The 11,542-nt window shown below is 36.3% G+C and overlaps 1 protein-coding gene across 1 annotated transcript in view; it reads left to right on the top strand.

The window, feature by feature from the left end:
- The window catches only part of AGGF1 (angiogenic factor with G-patch and FHA domains 1), a 30,875-nt gene that overhangs the window by 14,737 nt on the left and 4,596 nt on the right, over positions 1-11,542 (top strand). Inside the window, exons 7-12 of the mRNA XM_077759906.1 lie at positions 622-733; positions 1,896-1,947; positions 3,939-4,040; positions 4,897-5,062; positions 6,755-6,837; positions 10,828-10,955. Coding sequence (XP_077616032.1) covers positions 622-733; positions 1,896-1,947; positions 3,939-4,040; positions 4,897-5,062; positions 6,755-6,837; positions 10,828-10,955 — 643 coding nt within the window. The remainder of the gene's footprint in view (positions 1-621; positions 734-1,895; positions 1,948-3,938; positions 4,041-4,896; positions 5,063-6,754; positions 6,838-10,827; positions 10,956-11,542) is intronic.

Raw genomic sequence — 11,542 nt, 5'->3', positions numbered from 1 at the left:
ACCTTTAGGTTTTTTCCTTTTCCTTTTTTTTGGTTTTTTTTTTTTTTTTTTTTTTTTTTTTGAGAGAGAGCCTGAGCACAAGGGGAGGGGCAGAGAGGTAGGGACAGAGGATCTGAATCGGGCTTTGCAAGGACAGCAGAGAGCCTAATGCAGAACTCAAGCTCACAAACCTTTGTGAGATCGTAACCTGAGCTGAAGGCAGCCGCTTAACCGACTGAGCCACCCAGGTCCCCCACTTTACCTTTTCTTTTTAAAGTTTGTTTATTTTGAGAGAGAGTGCCTGCCCATGCCCCGGCGGAGGAGGGGCAGAGAGAGAATGGTAAGCAGGCTCCTTGCTGACAGATGTGGGGCTGGAACTCAGGAGTGTGACATCATGATTCTTAACTGACTGAGCCACCCAGGCATCCCTAAGTTGACTCCTTTAAATCAGTAAGTGTTAAAGCCTTACTTATTGTGTATGTCATATAGCAGAATTTAACAAGGTTGTTTTAAACAGAATTAAGATTTTTGATCAATACATTTTATATTATGGATGCTTCTTATTCCTGCCTAGAAATTAGACATCTCTAATTTTTCCCATAGCGTTTGAGTTAATACTTAATGCATTTTTTTCTTTAACAGATGAAGAAAAAATTTGGCCCCCATGTATTAGAGTAATTGTTATTAGATCACCAGTGTTGCAGACAGGATCACTTTTTATCATTACAGCTGTTAATCCTGCTACAATTGGAAGGTAAAAATGCTTAATGTTACTATGTTTGTATATTTATCTTATTCCAATGGATTGTAAGTTCCTTAAGCAGTTATCATGAAATGTGCATGGTACTTGTTGAATGTGCAAACACTCAGTGACATCCATGTTCCTCCCACTCAGAAAATATTGTTGGTACTTGTCTTTTCTCACAGAAATTTTGTCATTTCTTAACTTTTTGTACTGCCTTTTTAGGCTTAAATTACTTAAATCCAGTGTTTGTCTGATATTTAATCTTTCTCCTCTGTTTCATTTACCCCTTTGTGACTCCTAACCAGCTTGGTAGAGAGGTAGGTTTTAATCATGAGTAGGATAATTGCATTTCTTGCCAGCCAGAAAGAAAATCTATTCTTAATTCAGATTCTGTACAGTATCTTAACTTTAAATTCTTGAGAATAGTATGGTCCTTACATGTAGTAATAGAAGTGGTAAATAGTCAACAGATCTGGAATAACTTTTGATACTAGTACATAGGATATGTTGTCCCATTGGATGTTTATTATTTTTTTAAATGTTTATTTTGAGAGAGAGCGCACATGCATGAGTGGAGGGGAGGGCGGGGGAGATGAGAGAGAACCCCAGACAGGCTCCACACTCCATGCTGAGCCCCAAACAGGGCTCCATCTCAGAATCATGAGCTGATGACCTGACCCTGTATCCAGAGTCAGATGCTTAATGGACTGAGCCACCCAGGTGTCCTACTGGATGTTTATTGTTAACTTGGGGTAGATATATCCAAAAATAAAAGTGATCCTGGAACTTCCTTTCAAACAGGAAATTTAGAGTAGGATTAAGGAAACTGGACTTAGTGTGGTAGAAAGACTTGTATTTTAACATTATCTTTTAAAACAACAAAAACAAAATCTTAAAAAAAATTGTTGTGGTGCCTGGATGGCTCGGTCAGTTAAGCATCCAACTTTGGCCCAGGTCGTGATCTCACAGTTAGTGGGCTTGAGCCCTTCATCGGGCTCTGTGCTGACAGCTCAGAGCCTGGAGCCTGCTTCGGATTCTGTGTCTCTCTCTTTCTCTCTCTCTCTATCTCTCTCTCTCAAAAATAAATAAATATTAAAACAATTGTTTCTTTGTTAACTGTGCTTAATCTATATGTGACTCAAAAATTGTTAAAAGACACTTTACTTTGCAGAGAAAAAGATATGGAGCATACTCTCCGAATCCCTGAAGTTGGTGTTAGTAAGGTAAGCTTGCTCTTTGGTTCTTCAAATGTAGCCCCATAGATGATTTTATAAATCCTCATTATGTAAGAAAACTTAGAGGCTTTTTCATTTAGCAGAAATTTAATAGTTTAGGTAGTGATGGTAATGAAAAAAATTTAGATTCATTTATTCCACTGCTTGAGAAAATAATGTTTTATCAAAATTTGAATGAATGAAATTATATTTAATTTTTAATAGTCTGGAGCAAGAGTAGAAATGTGGGTTAATTTAAGTATTAAAGTAATACCCATTTAACAAACATTTATTGCATGAAGTAAATGTGCTGGATATGATTGGAGTTTAAAAATGAATCAGACCTGGATTCAGGCTATGTTATTAGATGGTTATGTTTGAGTCCAGAGCATTTTACAACTCTGGAACAATCTGTTCCACCACCCGAGGCTCTCCGTTTATAGTTCTTCCTAATTACTCCTCTCATGGTTTGAGGAAAAAGAACACTTGGGTTTTCAAAATAAATAGACCAGAGTTCTAATTTTTTTTTATTAAAAAAATTTTTAAAGTTTATTTATTTTTGAGAGAGTGAGAGGGAACATGGGCAGGGAGGGGCATAGAGAGAGGGAGACACAGAATCTGCCCTGCGCAGTCAGCCCAGAGCCCAACGTGGGGCTTGAACTCATTAACTGCGAGATCATGATCTGAGCCAAAGTCGGTTGCTTAACAGACTGAGCCGCCCAGGTGCCCCCAGAGTTACAATTTTAGTTACAAGTAGAAAAACAAAAGGTTTTGCTACTGAGACTCTCAATACTTGATATTTATCTTCTTCTGTATTTTCTGTTGTTTTCTCCTTTTATGGTTATCTTTTTTCTTTTTCTGACCTTTCATCATCCCCATATTGTTTCTATTTAGTAGACTGTAATATGGATCAGCTGAGCCATGCAGATGCTCCATGTAAACAAAGTACTGTTTAACAAGGAGAGAATGCCTAGTCTTGAGTATCGAAAATCTGGAAAACTTCCCTGAGAAGTTCATCTTGAGGGGCATCTGGCTGGTTCAGTTAGTAGAGCATGTGAGTCCTGATCTCGGGGTTGTGAGCTCGAGCCCCATGTTGGGTGTGGGTGTAGAGATTACTTATATAGATAAAGTCTTTAGGAATGCCTGGGTGACTCTGTTGGTTAAGTACCCAACTCTTGATTTCAGCTCAGGTTGCAATCTCACAGTTCGTGGTTTCAAGCCCTACATCAGGCCGATAGCACGTATAGCCTGCTTGGAATTCTGTCTCCCTCTCTCTCTGCCCCTCCCTCGCTTGCTCTCTATCTTTTTCAAAATAAATTAAAATAAAGTTAAAAACTATAATAAATTTTTTTTTAAAAAGTTCACCTTGAGTATTTCAAATCGCCTTTTGTATTAAGAATTTTTAATGATAAAGACTAATACATTAGGTGAAAAAATAATTTCAAATTGCGTATGCAATATAATCTCAACTATGTTTTTTTCTGTAGCCATAACATTTCTGCTGGGGCATTACAATACTTGTGTATTCAGAAAAATATTAAAAATAGCAAAAGTTGGGGCACCTGGCTGGCTCAGTTGGTATAAGTTGTAACTCTTAATCTCGGGGCTCTGAGTTCAAGCCCCACACTGGGCTCTAAAAAAAATTTTTTTTTAATGTTTTAGTCTGAGAGAGAGAGAGACAGCATGAGCAGGGGAGAGTCAGAGAGAGAGGGAGACACAGAATTTGAAGCAGGCTCCAGGCTCTGAGCTAGTTGTCAGCACAGAGCCCAACACAGGGCTCGAACCCACAAACCCTGAGATCGTGACCTGAGCCGAAGTCGGATGCTTAACCGACTGAGCTACCCGGGTGGCCCTAAAAAATTTTTTTTAAATAGCTAAAGTTAAGTTATCAGAGCCTTAAATCTATCTTATCCTATCATAGAGAAATTATCTGTAGTTTTTAAAAAAGTATTGTATTTTGTAATTACCTGAGGGTTTTTTTTGTTGTTTTGTTTTTTAAGTTTCATGCAGAAATTTATTTTGACCATGACTTACAAAGTTATGTCCTTGTGGATCAAGGTAGTCAAAATGGTACTATTGTTAATGGAAAACAGATTCTTCAGGTGAGTGTATATTTATTAATTACTTGCACTTTAGTTTTAAAAATTGAACTGAAATTTGTATTCCTGAAGGCCATAGTTATTATACTTATTTGGTTCAGATTACTGTTCATGCCCGAATGTGTTATGTGCAAGGGAATTCCCAGGAAGAGCTGAAAAATGTATAGAAGTGGATACTTAATTCTTCAATTTTATCATGATTATATATCTTACATTATTTTAGAAATAAATGCATTTTAAAGCTATTTGGAGTAAACATTCTTAGTAACTTTAGGGGCACTCCTTTTTTGGTGGTTTTAAAAAAATTGTTTTAATGGAAATACGGCAAAACTGGAAACTCCTTGAAGGCAGGGGCTATGTCTATTCCGTTAACTCTTCAAGGTGCTTATTAGCACATAATAAGAAACTATATGGAAAGGAGTGGGGGAGACCTTAATTCTTAGTCTGTAAGAAGAAAAAATGAAATAAACTGAATTATCAGAGAAAATAAGAGGAAAAAGAGAATATGCCATTATCTCCGTAACATTTTATCTTTTTGACTGTGATAGATAATTTGGTTTGGTAATAGATTCTTTGATGTTTGGGTTGTGTATTTCTATAGGATTATGCATGGAGACAGGGAGATTAGGGGCTTCTGATAATAGAAAAGTTAGAAGTTGTTCAGTTCAGCCTTCTTCTCCATTAGTTGAAAGTTATATCATCCTCACACTGTGAAAATGTGTGCTGTATGTGCATATGTGTGTCTATCTCTGTGAGAACCATCCTGAATATTTTTTGTTTTAATCAGACATTACTTTGAGTAGACACAAAATAATCTTATGTAATGCTTGGGTTTCTGTTTTGTAATTTTTTCCTTTAGCCTAAAACTAAATGTGATCCTTATATACTTGAGCATGGTGACGAAGTGAAAATTGGAGAGACTGTACTGTCCTTTCATATCCACCCTGGCAGTGATACCTGTGACGGCTGTGAACCAGGACAGGTTCGAGCTCACCTTCGTCTTGATAAGAAAGATGAATCTTTTGGTATGTGAAACATTGTTATGTGTAGTCATGATAGGTTTTCTGCTTAACTCACTGGAGTGAGGTACATTTGGATTTCAGTGAATATTATCACATGAGACTAAGAAATGAGATGTATTTGACATTTGAAACCTAGACTAGTAAATTATGATTTTAGTTGATTTTTCCATGTAACAATTTACCTGTGCTGCTATAGCGTTAGGTTGCTTTCTGACATGTAATCATTAGCTTTTTTTGCCTATCCAGTTTAGTAGGCTTTAGAAGCAGCACTGCACTGATAGCTAAATGTCCTTCGAGAGAATAATTGTGACATAATTATACTAAAGATTGGTTTCCTTTTGACTTCTGTTTGTGGATATGAAGAAATCATCCACACTCAAACTCTGTCATATAGTAATAAAATAGAAAATAATAGACCAGTGTATTAAGAGTTATTGGTTGATGCATTTGCTTTCCTACTTACAGTTTATGTTGATGTATCATTTGTGTATATACCATTATTTTCTATAGTAACACCATAAGAGGTTGCTATCTTGCTTTATTTATTTATTTTTTTTTACAAATAGTTTATTGTCAAATTAGTTTCCACATAACACTCAGTGCTCATCCCCACAAGTGTGCTATCTTGCTTTAAAATCCACTCATCGAGGGGCGCCTGGGTGGCTCAGTCAGTTAAGTGTCTGACTCTTGATTTTGGCTTAGGTCGTGATCTCATAGTTGGTGAGATCGAGCCCCACTGACAGCACAGCGCCTGCTTGGGTTTCTCTTCCCCTGGCCCCCGTCTCTTTCTTTCGCTTTCTCCCCTTCCCCCTACCCCCTCCTCTACTCATGTGTGCACACTTGTGTGTGTGTGCATGCGCACAGGTGCACTCTCTTTCTCTCTTAAATAAACATTTAAAAAAATCCACTCATCTAAGGCTTTTAAATTTTAAATGGATACTTTGAGTATCTCCTATCTACTACAGTAAGAAAGAAGTAATTCTTTTTCACATCAGGTTTTCCCCCCAAATACGAACTGTAAATGTTCATATATGTATATATATATATTTTTTTTTTTTTCTTAATGTTTATTTTGAGAGAGAGAGAGAGAGAGAATGTGTGTGTGAGTGGGGAGAGGGGGCAGAAAGAGGAGAGAATCCCAAGCAGGCTCCACATGGGGCTTGAACTCATGAGCTTTGAGATCATGACCTGGGCCAAAATCAAGACTCAGATGCTTAAGCAACTGAGCCGCCCAGGTGCCCCTATTTTCTGTTTTCTGATACTAGATTATGAAAATGAGTATAGTACATTACATAATAATGTGAACCTTGGGTTCAGTGATTTTTCTTTTGAACATACCTACTTACCTTTGGAAAATTAACAGTATTTCTCTATTGGGGATTCTATTATAATAAAAAATTAAGGTAGCATTAAATTTAATATTTAAAACTTAAGTGTTTCTTTTGGTATCTGTACTGTAACATTTCTATAACTTCTGGGTTTCGATTTCCTTTCCAAGTAGATTTAGTTATCAAAATGCTGAAATGGCATCACCACAACCCAGGATTCTTTTATATTAATGTTTATTTGAACTTTTAGTTAATATGCAGGTAGAATAGTATTAATCTTTTTATTATATAACAGTATTTTATGTAAAGTCTGCTAGATTTAGTGGGTTGTTTTTTTTTTTAAACCAAACTCACTTTTTCCTTTTAGTTGGTCCAGCACTAAGTAAGGAGGAAAAAGAATTGGAAAGAAGAAAAGAATTGAAGAAAATACGAGTAAAATATGGTTTGCAGGTAAGGATGTTAAATATTGTTACGTGTATTAATTGTACATCTGATTTTAAGTTAAAAATGTCTTTAGATATACATCGTCCATTTTACATGTGAAAGTAGAGCTGTTTACAATGATTTTGAGATTTATGTTATTTCTTTTAGTTGGTTACTGTTTACCTGAACAACTGTCAAGGCTAGAGGAGAAAAATGATAATAATATCCAACATTCAAATAGCCATTTCTGGTTTTTGAAAAATTTTAATTAAAATGGTACCATTGAAGGATGTTGTTGGAGGACTGATACTGCCTGATCTCAAGACATATGAAGTACAGTAGTTAAGACAGTACACAATTGACATAGATAGTATTGGGGTAATGTGTATGATTTTTAGCAAAGGTGTGAAGGCAGTTTGGTGGAAAAAAGGATAGTCTCTTTCAATAAAGAGTGCTGGAATGCTTGTACAGCCATTTGCAAAAACAAAAGAACTTTGACCTAAACCTTGTAACATGTAAAAATAAATTCAGAATGGATCATAAGTATAAATTTAAAACCTCAATAAAGTTTCTAGGAGCATACTTTAAAAAAATTTTTTTTAAATGTTTTATGTATTTCTGAGAGAGAGAGACAGAGACAGTGTGAGCAGGGGAGGGTCAGAGAGAGAGAGGGAGACATAGAATCTGAAACAGGCTCCAAGCTCTGAGCTAGCTGTCAGCACAGAGCCTGATGGCGGGGGTTGAACCCACGAACTGTGAGATCATGACCTGAGCATAAGTCAGACGCTTAACCGACTGAGCCACCCAGGTGCCCCACTAGGAGCATACTTCAAAAAAAAAAAAAAAAAAAAAAAAAAGGCAAAGATTTTTGAAGATCTCTAACACCAAAAGCACAATCCATAAAACAGCAAATTAATAAAATGAATTTCCTCCAAAATTTCTTTTCTTCTAAGGACACTATTAAGAGAATGAAATGATAAGCCACAGACTTGGAAAAATATTTACAGATCATCTATTTGATAAAAAGTCCTCGATCTTATATCTGGAATATATAAAGTACTCTCAAAACTAAATAAGAAAACAATTTGAAAATGAGCACAAGGTTTGAATAGACCCTTCACCAATGCAAATGTACAAATGGCAACTAAGCACATGAAAAGATGTCCATTATTACTGGGGAATTGGCAATTAAAACCAACTAGAAAGACTATCCTTACCAAGTGTTGGTATGTACGTAGAGGAATTGGAAATTCTCATATACTGCTAGTGAGAATATAAAGTGGTTTGATTGTTTTTGAAAAATAGATTCTTCAAAAGTTAAGTGAATGCCTACCATGTGATTCCACCATTCTACAGCAAGGTATTTACCCAAGAGAAATGAAAGTGTGTTCAAAGACTAGTAAGCAAATGTTTGTGACTGTTTTTTTCCTTCTTTTAAACTTTTTTAAGTTTTTTCTCTCTTATTACCAAAGTGTAGTTGACATACAATGACACACTATGCTGTAGGTATACAGCATAGTGGTTTGACAGTTCTGTACATTATATTGACACTTACCATGTAAGTGGAGTTCCCATTGGCCACCATATAGTGTTGCTAAAATATTCATATTCCCTATGCTGTACTTTCCATTTCCATGACTTATTTATTTTATGACTGGAAGTTTATACCTCTTAATCCCCTTCACCTGTTTCACCCATCCCCTACCTCCCCTCCCCTCTGCCAAACCCCAGCTTCTTCTCTGTATTTATGAGTCAGTTTCTGGTATTGGTCTGTTTTGGTTTTTATAGTCTATATATAAGTGAAATTGTATTGCTTTTGTCTTTCTCTGACTTCTTTCACCTAGCATAGTAACTTCTAGGTCTGTCCATGTTATCACAAATGGCAAGAACTCATTCTTTTTTGTGGCTAAGTAATGTGTGTGTACCACATCTTTATCCATTCATCTATTGATGGACACTTGGGCTCCTTCCATATCTTGGCTATTGTAAATAATGCTCCATTAAACTTAGGGGTGGGTATGTCTCTTTGAAGAAGTGTTTTCATTTTCTTTGGGCAGATATCCAGTAGTGGAAATCCTGGATCCTATGGTATTTCTGTTTTTAAATTTGAGGGGAACCGTCATCCTGTTTCCCACTGTGGTTGTACTAATTTATATTCCCACAAACAGTGCATGAGGGTTCCCTTTTCTCCACATCCTCACCAGCACTTGTTATTTCTTTTGTCTTTTGCATGTTACCCATTGTCATCAGTGTGAAGTGATATTTCATTGTGGCATTAGCAGCTTTTTTTCCAGTAACCAGAAACTGGAAAAGACTCACGTATCCATCATGAATGAATAAACAAATTATGGTAAATCTATATGGTCACATATTCTTTAGCAGTGGAAAAGCATGAGCTCTGGATACAGGCTGCAATATAGAAGAATTTCAAAATAATTATGCTGAGAGAAAGCAGCCAGACCACAAGGGTACACACTGTATACACCCATTTATATAAAATTATAGGAGAGCAAATTAGCATACCACAACAGAAAGTGTAGTAGTTTCCTGGATATGAGAGAGGACGGATGCACAGGGGGAGTCTGCAGTGATGGATTCCAGAGAAAGATGAAGATCCTTCCATGGGAGATGGATATATTTATTATCTTCATTGTGGTGATGGTTTCATAGGTGTCTACGATCTCAAAAGCACCTAATTGTATACCTTATGTGCAATTTATTATAGTTACATTGCAATAACAATTAAAAAAAAACAAAGGGGGGGTTACCATTTAACGTATAAGTTAAATTATACCTTCCTACGTTACCTTCCTACGACCAGGAAGGTAATTAGTATTTCCAGTTTTCCTTTGGGAAGCTAAGCTAAGGGTTACCCAGCTGCTAAATGACAGAATTAGATGTCTTTTTTTGTTTTTCTGAAAGAGAGTGTGTGTGTGTGTGTGAGCACAGGAGGGGCAGAAAAACTGGGAAAGAGAGAATCTTAAGCGAACTCTGTGCCCAGCACAAAGCCCGATATGGAGCTCGACCTCACGGCTATGAGATCATGACCTGAGACTTAAGCCATAATCAAGAGTTGGATGCTTAACTGATAGCCACCCAGGCATCCCTATTCAGTAAACATTTCTTGAGTGGCTGTCTAATCATATAAATGGAACTCTGTGGAAGCAAAAAGCTATTATTACTGCCACAGTAAAAGAGTAGTACCACACTTTTACATTTTTCCCTTTCAAGGAATAATACCACACTATTTTAGGTCCTTTAGAACTTTGAGTTCCTTAGAGAAAAGGAGAAACAGATTTTTGCCAACCCCAGGGGTTCTACATATTTCTTTGAATACTGTCAGTTCATATGAGACTATGAATACATAGTATTAAGTCAAGATATACTATATTTTCACTGTATTATTTCTTCTTACATTTTACGATTTATGTATGATTTATATTCTGCATACAGTTTATGTTGTACAACTTGAAATAATATAAACTTTTGGGGGGGTGGAGAGCACACACGTGATTTGGGGGAAGGGGCAGATGGAGAGGAAGAGAGAGACTCTTAAGAGAATTCATGCTGGGCATGGAGACTGACACAGGGTGAAATAATATATACATTTTAAAGGAGATAGAATAGGGGCGCCTGAGTGGCTTAGTCGATTAAGCGTCCGACTTTCACTTAGGTCATGATCTCACGTTTGTGGGTTCGAGCCCCGCGTCGGGCTCTGTGCTGACAGCTCAGAGCCTGGAGCCTGTTTCAGTCTGTGACTCCCTCTTTCTCTGACCCTCCCCTGCTCAGGCTGTCTCTCTCTCTCTCCTAGAAATAATAAAAATAAATAAATAAATAAAGGAGATAGAATAAAAATAGCATTCTCTAATGTAATTGTATCAATTTATATCATGGCCTGCTTTGTTATTTTAATAGAGACCATATTGAACCATATTTGCCAGGTAAAGCAAATATGCAGGTAGTACATTTTTATGTATCAGTTTTATTTTCTTCAATGAATATTTCTTGTTTATAAAGAATACAGACTATGAAGATGAAAAGGCACTGAAGAATCCAAAATATAAAGATAGAGCTGGAAAACGTAGGGAGCAGATTGGAAGTGAAGGAACTTTCCAAAGAGATGATGCTCCTGCGTCAGTTCATTCGTAAGTATTACATTTTAATTGTTTGAAACATTCTTTGTACCATAATCACATTCGTAGGATACTAGAATTTACAGGGTTATATATTCTAGAAGTAGCCTTTAAAGAAATGAATAATACGAAGATGGAAGTATTCCTCTGATTCGAATTGCATTCCCTAGAAAATTACGTAGCATACACATACTTAAACACACATATATACACATAGGTAACATTCTCACCACCCAGTTGAGTAAACATATATACTAGGTATCTAGAAGGTTGGGCTAGTAAGAAATTAGTATGGACTGATATTTTTTATAACTATTTCAGTACTCATTCACTTTTGTTCTTGTTGACCTTGAAATACTCTTTCTCTTACTTTTCTTCGATTCAGTTCCTTTGGGTAAAGTGGCAGTGATAATACGAAGAATATAATTTTGAGGCCTGTACACTATGACCATATTTCTGCTTTTAATCTTGTATCAGCTACATTTTTTCCCTGAGAATATAAATTCAGGAGTGAGTTAGAATTTAAATCTTTCATGTAGGACTGACAGCTGATTATAAACTTTGATTAAATATGTTTTATTAATTCTAAGATACACCAC

This window comes from Crocuta crocuta, unplaced genomic scaffold (assembly GCF_008692635.1).
Source record: "Crocuta crocuta isolate KB4526 unplaced genomic scaffold, BGI_CrCroc_1.0 scaffold162, whole genome shotgun sequence".
NCBI classification, from domain to species: Eukaryota; Metazoa; Chordata; class Mammalia; order Carnivora; family Hyaenidae; genus Crocuta; species Crocuta crocuta.
The sequence above is the reverse complement of the archived record's forward strand: the minus strand, read 5'-3'. Positions and strand labels throughout refer to the sequence as shown.